We start from the raw sequence: 15099 nt of genomic DNA, 5'->3' as shown, positions 1-15099 counted from the left end.
AGGTGAAAAGATGTGGCTCTTTTATCAACTCTTGAATTTCCTGTACGTTCCAATGATTAGTATGGTATTTTGCAAGAATAGAAATGCTGCTTTTATTCCAACAGCTTCTTGCTTTATTCTATCTAATTTGTACATGTACAATAGTATTGCAATGTTTGAGTTTTTCAATCAATTGGCATTTGTATCAATGGCTCTTGCATTACTGAGATCTATTAACTTTGGTGAGTTCATTGTGAGGGATGTTGTTGAGACAGTTCAACAAGATTTGGAAATTGACAAGAGTAGCATTGTTAGTAATAGAGAGGCATTTGAACTTGTCAAGCAATATAATGAATCAAGAGAAGCACCAACCAAAATATTCATAGATGAGAGAGCAGCAGATACCCAACAAGGAAAACCAGCTTCAACCTATGACATGTTCATTCATGAGTTTAGTCATATTCCAGTGAAACCTGTCGTTTCTACCATTGTAGATGCCTTGTTAGGACCAGTAGATGATTTGGATGTTTCAGAAATGACCAAAGAAATGCCTGGATCACCATGCCCAACCTATTCAGAAGACATAAGGGAATAGAAATTTGTATATACATTGTTTAATAAATTAGTTAGGTTGTTATTTGGTAGATTTTCTATTGTCTTCAGCAAATTGCTTCTTTTGTTGACTAATCTTGTCTGTATAATTCATAATTTCTTTTCTCAAATCATTACCGAGTAAATCACTTTCGAGAATTTGTTGTAATCTCTTATCAGGGAATCTGGCAAGAGCTTTACCATCCATCGTTGATGGGAATTTGTGAATATGTTTCTTGAACTTTCCTTTTTGAACAGTACCAATCCATTCTATAACTTCTTCGTATGTCATCTTGGCAATTGGTTTCAATACATTGGCTCTCTTCTGATAAGGATCTGAACCTAAAACATCTTGGACGACAATCTTTTCTCCATCTTGACTAACTTCATTACTCATCATGATACAGGTGTGTTTCAAGGTACCAGTTGTGTGCTCTGAATCACATGAGAGTGGTGAAACTGTAGCAATGACAACAGTGTGTGGTCTCTTTTTCTTTTCTTCGAGATCGAAACAATCCTTCAGTAATCTTGTAAGCTTTGATCCTCTGTATGGAATATGAACTTTATCACCTTCCTTATTCAATGCAACACATCTAATAACTTCTTTCAAAGCCATGAGAGAGCTGTTAATTTGAGCAGTTTCCTTTAGTCTTTCTGCATCATGTTCATTCGAGTCGTTATTTCTTTCGGAACCTGCCAAATCACATAAAGTAAGTCTGGCATACTGTTTGCCTGTTTCAGCATTTTCAATGTACACTCTACAAATGTAGTGAGATCGTGATGAGTTTGAGTTGACCTTGGTGGCGTGTGTTTCTCTCAATCCAGCAGCATAGTTATATAATTCATTCAATTCGGATCCACTTGTAAGGGCACACAATTTGTTACCACAAATAACAACATCACCAGTTTTACCATCTCTCAATTGAACTTCTTGATGGTCACTAAGCAAGTCAAAACAGTTTTCTCCAATAAGTTCAATGCAGGTTGCAGTAACGCTGTATGTACCAGGTAATTTAGCAATAAGGGAAAATAATTCTTGTGACATCATTTTAACCAATCCTGTAATAGTGTAGGTTTTACCACTTCCTGTTTGTCCAAAACAGAACATAGTACCAACATTACCAGCGGCAACAAACTGTATCAGTGGCTTGACTGCAGACTTGTAAAGTTCATCTGTGGTCGACTTCTCTCCGAAAACTTCGGTGTTAGGATAAGGGAATTTAAAGGATTCAACATATGCCAATGAGGGTTTCATTGACGGGTGCATTCTACAATCGTGAACAATAATTTCATGAGGCCTACATGTAACAACATCATATTCTCCTGCATTAACTTCCCTCTCAAATGTTGGTCTTTTTCTTATGTAAACCTTAACAACCTCATCAGATTTTTCTGAAGAAGGAGACACAGCCATATCTTCCACCATTCCGTTCCTATAGTGTTGAATTAATTTCATGTAGAGTTCGGCATGTTCTCTTCTGTATGATCTTTTATCCATATTCTGGCCCATTTTTGCGGTTTCTCTGTTGGTGGTTCCTTGATGATGGTATTTTTTGCTTTTTTTTAAAGTTTGTATTGGTGGAAGGCGCCAAGTAATTACAATTTGGCGGGAAACTATTCAAGCATACAAAATTGTATCATGTTTCAGCAGTTAGCTTCAGTTATCATGACTGATAAAATATAGTGGCCATTTATTTAATATATTAATGAGGAATTTATTCAACAATCATTATAATCTAAGGTAAAATTAACATTGTTCATAGTTTTGGTTTTCAGGGTGTGAGCATTGAAGGAAAATTTGCGCCCTTAATGAGCCCGCCAAAAAAATACAAAAATCAGTTTATCAGAAATTTAAAAAAAATGTTCAAGCACGAGACTAACCTCTGCTCAAAAATTAAGGGTGCTTGCATTGTTTCCCGAACAACAGAACAGGAGGACTACCCATGTAACAGTATATTGGCCGATGATGAAGAGGATGAAATTTGGATCACCGATGTTGGACTTCCACAAGACTGTACAATTCAAGTGCCTTTGCACTCGTATCCAGTCTCGTGTGTTGGATGGTATTGCAAGAAGAGATATGTTTTCAATCCAAAGAAAATTAAACTCTTCATTTCACGAAGTAGGGATGGTCCTTTTATTCATTGGTCAAGTCTAAGAGCTGAGGAAAATACTTCACTTCATCTTTTTTCTATTCAATCAATACCAGCAGATTTTTCCTTCTTTAAATTCTCGGTTAGTGAAACTTTTGGAGGAAATCGAGTTTACCTTAATAAGATATTCATTCTCAGAGATATGCCATCCTCAGTACCTGAAAATACTGAAATCAGATCCATTAATGACTGCCTCAGAGAATCGCCAACCAAATCTCCAACTTCATTCTCACCCATTAAAAGTGCAAAGGCTTGTACAATTGAAATGCCATCATTTAACCCAGCTTCTTTCACAACAGACGAATTATCCAAAGAATTAAGCGCCAAATATGACGACCTCATGTTTAATATCAGTTCCAATGAATCAGGTTTATTTAATTTTGATAATTATAATAATGGAACAGTAATGCTAAATTACAGTAATGTTTCACTTAAAGAAATCTCTAGTTCTCCCCTTGTATCTATTCCAACATTTAAGAAATCATCCACAGCAAGAAGCAACCCTCTAGCTGCATCCCTTCCAAACTTTAAAAAATCAGAGATTGAAAAGCCACACCTCATCTCTCCAAAGAAAGAAGTGGTTACCAAGAGGGAATCACAACCATCAACGAAAACCTCCCCTCTCAAAGATGTCTCTAATCAAATTCAATCCGCAATCATTACTACCACCCGTGCCCAGGTTGAGGAAAAGAAAAAGTCTCTAGGAACCGCCACTACTAGACCTGCTTCGGCTACAATAGCAAAGAAAGATCAACAAGTTAATAAGGAAAATCTAATCCTCGAAGAGAGACGACAAAGAGCTAAACTCAAAGATGCTGCAGTTCATAAAACAAGAAAGAACTTGGAGGAGCTGTCTGAAAAAGTCAATGAGATTAACAGGCCAACTAGAACGAGAACATCCCTAGGTGGATTCAAAGATGTAAATACCAACGATAAGAAGATGGAATCTATGGAAAAGGAAATTGAAGAATTAAGAAAAAAGGTGGCATTCTTGGAAGGCAATATTGAAACAGTTGTGAAAAAAGAAGTTGAGGAATTTAAAACTAAATTCTATGAAAAGGTTGGAACTAAAATTAAGAATTCCCTGACCAAGATTGAACAACGAGTTGCAAAAGAAAATTATCGATTGATGGACGAAAGAATTCGTACACTTACCCATCAATCAGAATGTAAAATGTTTGATTATATGAGATCCCAAATCAATTTGTTGAAACAGCAAGGAGATGTAAGAAGTGTAGATAATGTTAAACCAACAAATAATTCCATAATTAATGATTTCGATACCTCACTGAATTTATCAACGAGTGAACAGGTTATAATGTTAAAAAAGCGTATGCAACAGTTACATTAATACAATATTTTACCTCCCTGTAAAAAGATTGGTAAAATCAAATTACAAAAATATGAGTTATTGGAGTGTACATTTATCCTTCTTTCCTCCCTTCTTCTTTTTCATGTAGTTTTCTATGACAACTTCTATGCATTGTTCAAATACATCTTTCAGTCCTTCTTGAGTCTTGGCACTACATTCTAAGAGACGAGCAGCTCCAGTCTTTGTTTTAACTTTTTCACCATCAGATCTACAATCTCAATTAGATTATTGTAATTGAAAATCAACTCACCTTGGAACACATTTATCCTTTTCCTTTGGGTCATTTCTCAAGTCCAATTTGTTTCCAACAATGATGAATGGTACACCACCTGGTCTATCTTTAGTGTGTTCTTTAATTTCAGGAACCCACTTCTTCGTAACTGATTCAAGTGAATCCTTATTAGTTAAATCAAATACAATAACAAAAATGTGAGTGTCGGGATAAGATAACGGTCTCAATTGATCATACTATTCAAATGTTAAAAGGCACGGAACATCACCATGTTTACTTACTTCGTCAGTACCAGCAGTATCCCATAATCCCAATGTGACAGTTTTTTCCTTGTAAACTACGTTAGCTGTATAATTGTCTGTATATTCAAAAATTCATCAAAGTTGTTATTGAATTAGAAAAGAATTATGAATATTATAATTATTTGAATGACTACTAACCAAATACTGTAGGGTTATACTCTGTTGGAAATTCGTTATTACTGTTGATGATATTTGTTGTTAAAAAGCACAATGATGACACATGTCATTCATTATAATGTTGAAGTGTGGTGGATAATCAAGAATTTAAATATGAAAAATTCCAAATATCTTACCTGTATGAAATTAACATGCATGTTTTACCAACACTCGCATCACCTAATTTTTAAATATTTTGTTATTAGTTATTGGTTGTTATTTGAATACAAATATTTCATCATTCACAAACCTACCAACAACAATAATCTTTAAAGAATTATCATCAGAAAGTTCAAAATCGTCAACAGATTGATCAGTCATTTAAAGTCTAGAAGTAGCTGAGGGTGTGTAGTGGAAAGGAGTTGGCAAGTACTCGAGTTTTTGTGTCCTCTAGCAAGGGAATTTTTTTTAAATGGTGATTGACAGATGATGCTGGTAAAGAAACGAAGAAAAAGGCCACGAAGATTTCTTTTATTACCTCTCTATTCCAAGTCTAGATGAGCATTGAGCCGAAATGTAAACATTATCCAAAATTTGTTTCATTGTAAATTAGAGATAATTATTTAAATTAATGGTTAATTTTCACATTCGAATAGATCTATTTCAAATATGAGTGAACCTTTTCTAATTGTAAAAGGAATAATTAAGATTTATTTAAAAATGAAAGGAACAATAGTAACCCTGTAAAACTCAAATGAAGAAACTGTTAAATATTTGAAATTTTAAGAGTGACAATTTCAAATGATGTTCTCTAGCTAGAGGTGAGAAAGATGAAGAACAAATTGATGCAACTGATGGGCAGAATTCTTTAATACTCTTGAGAAATGAAACATTCTCCTATCAACTACAACTCGTTTAACAATCCTTGATATAATGCTATTCATTTGTGCTATTTCAGCACTATTTAAAATATTTTCAAATAGATAACCCACCATTTTCCTTGAGTGTATCCATAAAACCAGAATAAAGAGGATCATCCTGTGGCTCCTTGAAATCGTCTTCTGGATGTTCGAACATTTTCAAACTATCTGCATAGTAATACTTGGCACGTTTAGCAACGTTTGATTTAACTAGTTTTGGTGGTAGAAAACCTTTGAAATCAGCTCCAACGAATTGTATATATCTAGTGTGAGTTCCATTCAAATCTTGGAAAATCCAACAGCCAACATTCTTTGCCTTGACAGTTTTTTTGAGCTTGACAGCTTTATCACTTTCACACGACCTCAGACATAACATGGTTGAATTATCGGTCAAATCATTGAATACAGCACAGGCAAGAACCATTTCTCTTGATTGGAAAGGGAAAGGAAAATCATAAACCTCTTGTGAGATGCAAGTTGCCAGATTTTCGTTATCTTCTTTAGGGAAATAATCAATCTTTGAAAGCATTTTAGTATTCTTATCAAACTTGAATCTGAGCTTTGAGCTGAGAAGTGTGTTGATGACAGCTTGTTTTGGATATGGGAATGTAATCTCATACTTGAAAAAATAAACACCCTTATTAGAAGAGTTTGACTCTTCCTCGCCTAGTAAGTATTGATTGTTGGATAATGACACTATATAATTGGATTCTGTTATAATTGGTGTCCATATAGATGTGTTCTTTACCACTAGATGTTTGATCTGTTTTGCTTGTTTGACAGTAATTCTTGGTTTGCTCATTTCTGTCACTAAACTTTCAACAAATGATGTATGAGAGAAAGGTTTCATTTCTGCAATCTCTGCTAAATGTATCGACCCCTTATTGGTAATAAATTTTCTAAACTTTTCCCATTCCAAAAATTCCAAAAATTGACACTCTTTCAAATTCAAATTTAAATAGCTCTCGATTTTTTTAAACTCGCTCAAAATATTAGAAATGATTGAAACAATTTCATCATCTGCAAGTTTTTCTCTCTTGGATTCGTATTCTTCCATTATCTTTGTGGTTGGCTCATGTAAATTGAGTGGTAAATTCAATTCCATAGAAGAATCAAATGCAAAGAAGCACTTGTATAATTCCTCGATTGTTTTCAGAGTATTTCTATATTGTTCCTGCTTGTCACTGGCTTGATCGCTTATTGACTTAAATGCTGATTTCAGTTCTCTAAATTTCAGTACGAAAAGTAAGCTTTCAGAAGTTTTCTTCATTGTCAAAAACTTGAGAAAGAGTTGACTTGTTTCTCCATTACTAATGACCTTCTCGTATGTAAAGAGATAGTCATTGAGATCAATTTTGTGATGATTCTCCTTCTTTTTCTTTTTCTTTTCTGATAATGATGTGCTCGTACTCATTGACGAAGAATTGGAAACATTATCACTTGAAGTGGATGGTGAGGTAGATTTTGAATTCTTCTTTCTCAATGCCAATTTTAATAAACCTGTCAGTGGAGATGACATTTTAGGTGAGGATGATGTTTGTGGTGAGGATGGTGGTGAAAGACTGCTTTCATATCTACTCGGAGATGATGTTGAATGAATATTATTTGATTTTGTACTAATTGCGGTTTGTCCCTGACTACTAGTAATACTACTATTAGTTGATGAATCTGTATTCGAATCTTCATCCTCTCCATCATCTTCTAAAATACCCATATGCTCCTGAATAGCCTTCATTGAATTAAATTGCATAGAGGTAATTCTCTGATGACGATTATCCGTATGACTCAATACAATCATTGGTTGATTAGGTGATGAAGAATTGGATGATGAAGAAACTCCATCAATGGAAGATGAATCTCCTCCGATCATCACGATAGATGGCAAATCCAATGATGGTAATTTACTTTCATCCATAAAAACCACCTCCCGTAATGGTTTTCTTGTTGTTGTACAAGTTGAGGAAGACGACAAGGGTTTCATCTCAGTGTTTCTTTGATAATAGTATCAATAATATTTAAATATCCAATGTTTAAACTCCAATGCAAACAATATAATTCAGTGTTTTGATAATGATGGTGATGATGAACCTTTCAGATCTTAGACTTTGAATTTATCCACTTTGAGTCGGGCAACAAATAGCTGTTGAAAGTTGTGGTTGTCTGCCTTCTGAGTTGAGAGAAGAGTTTCGATGGTTTTTTTTGAAAAGTTTTAAAATCCGCCTCACTGTGATTTTGGTTGTCTTGCTAAACAATTTTAAAAATTATAGACATATCGGTCAAGACGTTTGTGATTTCGCTTCGGAGACACCCCTAAGGAAAATAGCATATCTAAAACAGATAAAACATTATAATAAATGAATCAATAACGAATCTGTTCTTTAAGGACGAGTTTAATAATTTAATTGTAGTTTGGGCGCGGTTAAAGTAATAGTATCCATTCTACTGTAGTTAGAGATTCCATTTGGATGACAGCCATATTTCGAATCTATTAACAAAGATTCCTTTTAAATACGTATGTGTTTTTGATTGTGTCGGTTTTCATGAAATAACAAAGTTTTGTTGGAAAGTGAACGAAAACAAATAAAGCCATGCACACTGTTTGAACACAGTCATGTTTGGTTTTTTTGTAAAGTTCAACATTTTAATTAACAATTCCTTTTAGACCTTTATCTGCATTAACAGCCAATTGACTTTTTTAGATATATAGCTGTTTGGTGATAGAGTTCGGTTTAATAACCCCTAAAGAGAATCCTTCATCATTTTGTAAACTATAAGGCTGTTTACTGAGAGGTTCATCTAAGGTAGTGGTGCCTTAGTTGGTTTTGTTGATGCATAAGCGAAGAAATGACAATTTAAAAATGGCGTTAAAGGTTCGCATTTTTAACCAAGTCGTTACTCATCGTTCTTTTATGGCTACCATCTCCGATAATTGAATACATTCATCGCCACCATCTTCGCTCTTTTCTGCATCTGATATTATTTAAAAAAAAATATTTTTAAACCTCTGTACCTAATATCTGATATTCAAGAAGCAATTCAGCATTGCGCGTTGAGTATTTTTGCTTGCGGTATAGAAATTTAATCCTACTTGTATAACACATAACAACAACAACAATTGAATTATTCAAACTATTCATATTGTATTATCATTATTATTCTGAGAAGACTCTCTGGTATTGCAAAGATAAACCTCCAAATTTATTGTCATCTAAATGAGTGGTGGTACAGCACAACAATTAAGCACAACTGACGAATATCAATCAACAAAATCCTTTAATTTCTTTGTAAAGGATCCGAAGGTTAAAATCTTTTCGAGCATTGAAAACAGTGTTAGTGCTGCAACTCCCCAAAAGAAGGAAAGAAAGCAAAAAGTGGTTGATGATAACAATAGTAGTGGATCATCCAACAATCAAGTTGGTGGATCAAATTGTTTACTAGACTCTGAAGCTAGTGGATCATTGGGCAAGAACAGTACTTCTGTACAATCAAGAAAGGTTGGCGAACACCATCTTTCACATTGGTTCTTGAAGAAGGAAGAGCCAAAGAAGAACAAGGTTGATCCACAAAGAGGAATTACAAAGAAGAAGAGAAAGAAGCAAATGGTGGATGTTTCCAATGTATTGTTATCTAAACCCATCATGGAACAATCCAGTGTCGTTTTCCAACCTATTCAAACACCTCCGCAACAGCCTTCTGTCTTGTCTCAACAACACTATGCTACTAATGTCTACAATGCTGGTTCTCAAAGTTACCACAATGTCATTCAACCAAGTTATCAACATTCCAACGTTGATAACAATGCACCAAGAGGTTTTGTGCCTTACACACATCAATATCAGAGATGTTCAACTCAGAATAATATGATAACATCTCCTCCTGTTGATCCTACTCCATATAATGGTCCTTATTCTCCTCCAAACTATTCAAGAGTATCATCACCAGAGCAAAGGTTTGATGGTGTAAGCGGAAGACCATGTTATGATAATATCGGTCCCTATTGTCATTCACCACTCTCAAATTCAACTTGTTCTCAAAAGCAATTCCCAGAACCAACAAAGGTTCCAAGTCCAATCCAACAATGTGTTTCAAGAATTGCTCCTCCTCCATTTGGAGGAATCTTTGAAAAGCCATTTGAAACATTGCCACCTCTTTCTGCATTATTGACAACTCCTCCAGAAAGATCAACACTTGACTTGTATGCCAAGCCACAACCAGCAAATGTATTGCCTTCTCTTTCGTGTTTGTTGTATAACAAACCAGAGCAATAAATTGGTCACGGTTTTCTAGAATTTGTCAAATTTCTTCTTTGTTAAACTCTATCTCTCTTACTGAACATGTTCTACTCTACAGTTGTGCATTATTGTTTGTCACCAACCTTTCCTTAGTTTTCTCATCAACCAAGCTCTACCAATCGTTCACATAGACTTTTTATGATCTTTGTCGAAGGATTAATTCGAAATTGTTACTGTTCGAATAAGGTGCGAACCAATAATTGAATTTAAGGACAATGGATAAGACACTTCAGAAAGAATTTACATCAACTCTTAAATAGTACTTGACAACTTTCGAATAGTTTCTCTCTGCCGAATAACTGTAGTTCTGCTTCTCTCCCTCTCTAGAGATAGGTATTAAACCAATTCGATACTTTCTATTTTAATTATTCGAGCGATTCACTTGCTGTTCATGATGCTTTCACCTTATCCATTTCAATCAAGACTTGTCTTTCTATGGACATAATTGGACTACACGAAACATTTCATGCTCATGAAGTATTTCAACACCATTCATGCTGCATTATTAACAAAACTCCAAGTTATCTAACAGCTTTAAAGAGACAAATTCAACATCTACTAACAAAATATTAAAAAAAAACCGCGAAAACAAAGCCTTTGAAAATTACTCCAATAGCAAAATGACCTCTACAGCATCAAGTGCATCATCAGTGAATGGTATTAATCACCAACAAGTACTCTCACTGAAAATGAATCAGATACAGCAACAACAGGGAGGAGAGGCTAATATTTCTCATCATACTGGAAAGAAGGTAACGAAGGAGGAACGATCAATTTTCAAACACTACTCATTTGATATGGAGAGTTGTTTGAGTGCATCGACGATGGAGGCCAATGATTCATCCTCAGTTTATGCTCAACAAACGATATTGTCCTTGTTTAAACACTTTCTGGAAAGTGATAGTGATGGTAGATATATTCCTCTTCTCTCATTGTATTTGCAAATGAAACATAATCCATCTTATTATGATAACTTGTTATATGCTGAGAAGAAGTGGGAGATTGAATGCTTTTTGAAACATGATGCCTTTCCAAGGTTTATTAGAACTGATGCTTTCAAATTGCACATTATCAATCGATTGAGGAGTATTAAGAAGAGTAATTCTTATTTGACATCTCCTAGAAATACTGAGAGTTCAACAACGTTGAGCATTCATTCTGACCATTTTAATAATTTGATTTTGGGAAGAGCTGCAGCACACTCACCTGCTAATTCATATTCTGCAACTCAATCGAGTATAGATGATTCGACATTTATTGGAAGTACAGATTCTAATGCCATTCTAGACATTAAACTTTCAGACGAATCATCACTAAGTTCAAGACATACTGATACGGAATATTCAACACTCAAAGATACTTCGAAATTGGATGGAGAACGGGAAGGAAATTCATTTGCTATTACCAATCACAATTCAGATGAAGATGATGAGGAAGAATCAGCTGATACTAACAGTACAGCTACTTCAACAAGTGGAGTCAGTTTCAATCATCACCACCACTTTGAAAATAGATCACATAGAAGAAAATCCAAGGATAATATCTTCCTCTTATCGAATAGAAACGTTTCAGAATTTCTCAACATGTTGGCTATACCAGTAAGGTCTGAAAGAGAATCATTATTCAAATCTCTTGCTGAAATGAAATCATCACTCTTCCTCTCTGAAGAACACATGAACTATATGAACTCATTAATGGCTGATTCACCGGATTGGGATATTGTATATACCATTCCTTCAAATATGGAGGCAATCAATTCCAACAAGTGTATTCCAAACCATGTACACAAGGATTACTTGTCAAGAAATGGAGGGACATTCACATTTTCAATGATCTCCAAGAATGTAAATAGAAAAATTCATCATGATCTCCCACTAGATAAGACCTCAATCTGGAAATATCACAGTTATCTTCCATTCACTCATCATGAAGTATTCCAAATGTTGGAAAAGAACCACTTTATTATTTCAAAGAAAAAGAAGAGTAAGGACAATCAACTTGGAACTGATTTGTTAGACCCTCACTTTAATGTACATGGAGGAAATCGTCAGTTTTATTGTTACGATGAAATTCTAAATGTTCCAAGTAGTAGTGGTTCTTCATTATTCAGCAGATTCAGTGGTTCTAATGGAAAGGAGCTCAATATGCTTGCTACAAACTTTTATGATTCTCAAAGGAGTGAATATGTTGTCTGTGTAAAATCTGAAGGTTACGATAACTCTAGTATGGACGTAATTGATAACACTTGGGGATTGAAGATTATGAAAATTACCAAGATTACTAACACTCTTACTAAGCTTTCAGAATGTGGTTGTATGTATTTTGGTGATGCCAATACTAGAGATTTCTTCCTTTCCAACCTTGTAAATACCTCTCAAAAGGATAAGAAAACGTTCATGTACAATGCCTTAATTCTTGGTTGTTTGGAAATCAAGATGGAAATTTCCCAAACCTCCAATTCTAAACTCTCTCAACAATCCATCTCTAAAACAATTTCACCAATACGTGCCAAATGTTTAACAATGAATGGACAAATAATGAAAAATAAAGCTGATTAACATGTTATTAAAACAATGTCATTGTATAAAGTGGAGGTGTGTGAATTGGATTGCCAACATAGATATTAACAGTTTGTTCAATTATATTGACAATAAAGGTAGCCAAAGTCTTTCCCTTATCTGGGTGATTGCTTGTTCTAAAGATTGGATATTCCTTGTCCTCTGTATCTCCCAACAATTGAATAATTTCATTCTCTGATATTATATTGGAATGACACATTGCTCTTGCATATCTGTGCCTGGAGCTTGGGACTTCCTCCTCTGGAATATTCATCAAGTGCAAATAATGATTGACATGTACATAGTGAGGTTGATCTGAATTATTTCTCTTAATTGGAATAGAATATTTAGAAACTTGCTTTTCTTTACCATCAAGAGAAGGAGCCAACTCAATATTAGCCATTTGATAAAAATCATTCACGTCATCCTTAACAATAAATCGAGTTGAAACATTGGTGGAAAATCCTGATGAACTAAGAAGGGCATATTCTTCCAACCTTGTGTGAACCTCCTCAATACTCTTTGATTCGTACACATATCTATTAATGAAACATCTTGGTATTCCACAAGATTCTGTGAGGGTTTTCTTTGGTGATTTTCCATTCGTTCCAAAAACCAAATATTCATTCCATCCAAAAGTATTTCCTCCAATTGTTCCAGGATAATGATAGGCAACCATACTCCTAACAACAGATCCATTCTCCTCCAAATAATTACTCTTCACAATATATGAATATTCGCCCATACTCTTATCAGCATCTTCATTGTGAGCCATCAATGCCCTTTCCATTTCACTGGTTTTACAACAGACAAACACTTCAGAGCATCCTCCAACTTTTGTCGTCTTTTTATCCTTCAATCTTTCATCGTGCAATATTTTACCCCTCAATTCATTCAACATGTTCAACATGAAGAGCCACTCGAATGGTTGCTCTGAACCTGCAGCTAATCCACGAATTTCCTGAACATATTTCGGAAAGTGCTCATCAACAAGTTGAATCCAAGGTCTCAACAGTGCATAATGATCACCTTCGGAAGATGTTGATTGTGCCTCTTTTTCAATTCTTCTTGACTCATCTTGATCATCTTTCTTTGATAATACATAGGGTAAATAAATTGATTGGAAGGGAAGATCGGATCGTGTCAAATATTCATTGATTTGATCTTTAAATTGTTTTCCAATGCAGAGACCAACATTAAAGTGTGTTGATCCTTCACTTGGTGTTTCAAAATAGGGAATTTTGTATGAAAAATTACAACTCTGTGCTGTAGACATTTTTTTTTGAAATTTGTAATTTAATTTTACAATGAGAATTTAATAATATTTAAATTTTAGTTAGTGTTAATAATATTTATTGAAGAGGCAGTATATTAAAAAGCAGAATCAATAATATTAAGTGTTTGCTTAGAATTTAGTTCTGTCAGGTGTAAATAATTTAGATCTATAAACATTATTGGCTATTTGATTAATTTCTGACTGGGTAGTGTCTCTAGGGACTAACATTTTTATGCCCTTCTTCTTGGTGTTATTACTAGCTGAATTGGCTGCAAATCTCTTTCCTTTGAGCTTTGAATTTACTCTATCAATATTGGTTTCAGTTTCATTAAGGGTACCTTGTTTACCAGTGTCCAAATCAATTTTACCATTTAATCCAACACATCTTGGAACGGATTCCACTTGTCCATCTAAATTAATAACATCGACAGTTAGGCTAACTTGGGTGGTAGCATTTGGATACCAAACACAGGAATCTCCTGGATATGGACAAACTTGGCAGAATTTTGTACTGCTTACACCTTGACTATTTTTACCAGCTCTTTTCAAGATTTGCTTTGTTTCTCCATCCTTTTCATATGTAAAATGATAATTTTCAACAGTTGACCAACCAAACAAAAGACAAAGCAACTCGTTGAGATTCTTGAATAAAATTGTGGCAGAGATGACAAATTCTCTATACACAACATTTTTCGTAGTTGGAGAAGTAATAACTGCTTTAACTTGATAGAGAGCTCTGTAGGCTCTAGTTGACGTTATTTGTTCATCAAGTGCTTCTCTAGTTGATTGATAACCATATTCTGTATAAATTCCAACATCTTCAGGAGGCACAACAGCAGGTGCATTAGAGTTAGAACGAGAAGTAGAACCTCCCATAATTGCACTAAGTGCACTACTTAAATTACTACTTGATGATGCAGTGGATGCTCTACTGCTAGAAGAGGTTGTTGCTGCTCTGCTAGTAGAAGATTTTGAAGATGATTTCCTAGATGAAGAACTTCTCGATGAGGGAATGCTTATTTCATCATCGTCATCATCATCATCATCAGCATATTCATCATTCGGGTCGTAAAAAACATTTCTTGCACTTCTTGTTCCATCAGGATTTTCCGTCACAACACGAGTAATACGAAACACATCTCCATCATCATCGTCATCACCCTTCATTCTTGCCATCATACGCTTTCTCTTCCTCTCAACATCGGCAATAACCTGAAGGAAGAGAGGATCATCATAGGGATCAGATGATGGTGTTGTCTTCTTTTTTGGTGGCATTTTTTTTATATTTTATTTTCAAATTGTTTAGGAAATAAATGGTTTGTGCTTTC

The 15099-nt window shown here is 34.6% G+C and overlaps 8 protein-coding genes across 8 annotated transcripts; 3 read left to right on the top strand and 5 right to left on the bottom strand.

Moving 5' to 3' along the window:
• Positions 1 to 569: 569 nt before the first annotated feature.
• Positions 570 to 2117, bottom strand: NAEGRDRAFT_79173 (kinesin-13). Its single transcript, XM_002678943.1, has one exon. It carries the CDS (start codon positions 2078 to 2080, stop codon positions 614 to 616), a length of 1467 nt encoding a protein of 488 aa, XP_002678989.1. The 5' UTR covers positions 2081 to 2117; the 3' UTR covers positions 570 to 613.
• Positions 2118 to 2430: 313 nt separating this feature from the next.
• Positions 2431 to 4074, top strand: NAEGRDRAFT_47875 (uncharacterized protein; the record flags this gene model as incomplete). The annotated part of the gene is made up of 1 exon (XM_002679061.1): positions 2431 to 4074. One exon carries the CDS (start codon positions 2431 to 2433, stop codon positions 4072 to 4074), a length of 1644 nt encoding a protein of 547 aa, XP_002679107.1.
• Positions 4075 to 4131: 57 nt separating this feature from the next.
• Positions 4132 to 5106, bottom strand: NAEGRDRAFT_88134 (ras family small GTPase; the record flags this gene model as incomplete). Its single annotated transcript, XM_002678942.1, has 6 exons — positions 4132 to 4303; positions 4346 to 4563; positions 4609 to 4685; positions 4768 to 4808; positions 4923 to 4955; positions 5036 to 5106. The coding sequence occupies 6 exons, from the start codon at positions 5104 to 5106 to the stop codon at positions 4132 to 4134; spliced, it is 612 nt and encodes a 203-aa protein (XP_002678988.1).
• Positions 5107 to 5700: 594 nt separating this feature from the next.
• Positions 5701 to 7626, bottom strand: NAEGRDRAFT_65731 (uncharacterized protein; the record flags this gene model as incomplete). The annotated part of the gene is made up of 1 exon (XM_002678941.1): positions 5701 to 7626. One exon carries the CDS (start codon positions 7624 to 7626, stop codon positions 5701 to 5703), a length of 1926 nt encoding a protein of 641 aa, XP_002678987.1.
• A 1030-nt stretch (positions 7627 to 8656) lies between these two features.
• On the top strand, positions 8657 to 9932 carry NAEGRDRAFT_79172 (uncharacterized protein). Its single transcript, XM_002679060.1, has one exon. It carries the CDS (start codon positions 8858 to 8860, stop codon positions 9911 to 9913), a length of 1056 nt encoding a protein of 351 aa, XP_002679106.1. The 5' UTR covers positions 8657 to 8857; the 3' UTR covers positions 9914 to 9932.
• A 592-nt stretch (positions 9933 to 10524) lies between these two features.
• Positions 10525 to 12504, top strand: NAEGRDRAFT_79171 (uncharacterized protein). Its single transcript, XM_002679059.1, has one exon. The coding sequence runs from the start codon at positions 10558 to 10560 to the stop codon at positions 12493 to 12495; it is 1938 nt and encodes a 645-aa protein (XP_002679105.1). The 5' UTR covers positions 10525 to 10557; the 3' UTR covers positions 12496 to 12504.
• Positions 12505 to 12696: 192 nt separating this feature from the next.
• Positions 12697 to 13771, bottom strand: NAEGRDRAFT_65728 (uncharacterized protein; the record flags this gene model as incomplete). Its single annotated transcript, XM_002678940.1, has 2 exons — positions 12697 to 12756; positions 12791 to 13771. 2 exons carry the CDS (start codon positions 13769 to 13771, stop codon positions 12697 to 12699), a joined length of 1041 nt encoding a protein of 346 aa, XP_002678986.1.
• A 59-nt stretch (positions 13772 to 13830) lies between these two features.
• Positions 13831 to 15046, bottom strand: NAEGRDRAFT_57591 (uncharacterized protein; the record flags this gene model as incomplete). Its single annotated transcript, XM_002678939.1, has 1 exon — positions 13831 to 15046. One exon carries the CDS (start codon positions 15044 to 15046, stop codon positions 13901 to 13903), a length of 1146 nt encoding a protein of 381 aa, XP_002678985.1. The 3' UTR covers positions 13831 to 13900.
• Positions 15047 to 15099: the final 53 nt, after the last annotated feature.

The sequence above is a fragment of the Naegleria gruberi genome (genome assembly GCF_000004985.1).
Source record: "Naegleria gruberi genomic scaffold NAEGRscaffold_15, whole genome shotgun sequence".
Lineage (NCBI taxonomy): Eukaryota > Heterolobosea > Eutetramitea > Acrasida > Naegleriidae > Naegleria > Naegleria gruberi.
This window is presented reverse-complemented; position numbering and strand designations above follow the sequence as displayed.

Excerpts from the sequence above, each read along its gene's own strand:
- NAEGRDRAFT_79173 (XM_002678943.1), bottom strand. The coding sequence starts at position 2,080 with ATGGGCCAGAATATGGATAAAAGATCATACAGAAGAGAACATGCCGAA.
- NAEGRDRAFT_79172 (XM_002679060.1), top strand. The coding sequence starts at position 8,858 with ATGAGTGGTGGTACAGCACAACAATTAAGCACAACTGACGAATATCAA.
- NAEGRDRAFT_79171 (XM_002679059.1), top strand. The coding sequence starts at position 10,558 with ATGACCTCTACAGCATCAAGTGCATCATCAGTGAATGGTATTAATCAC.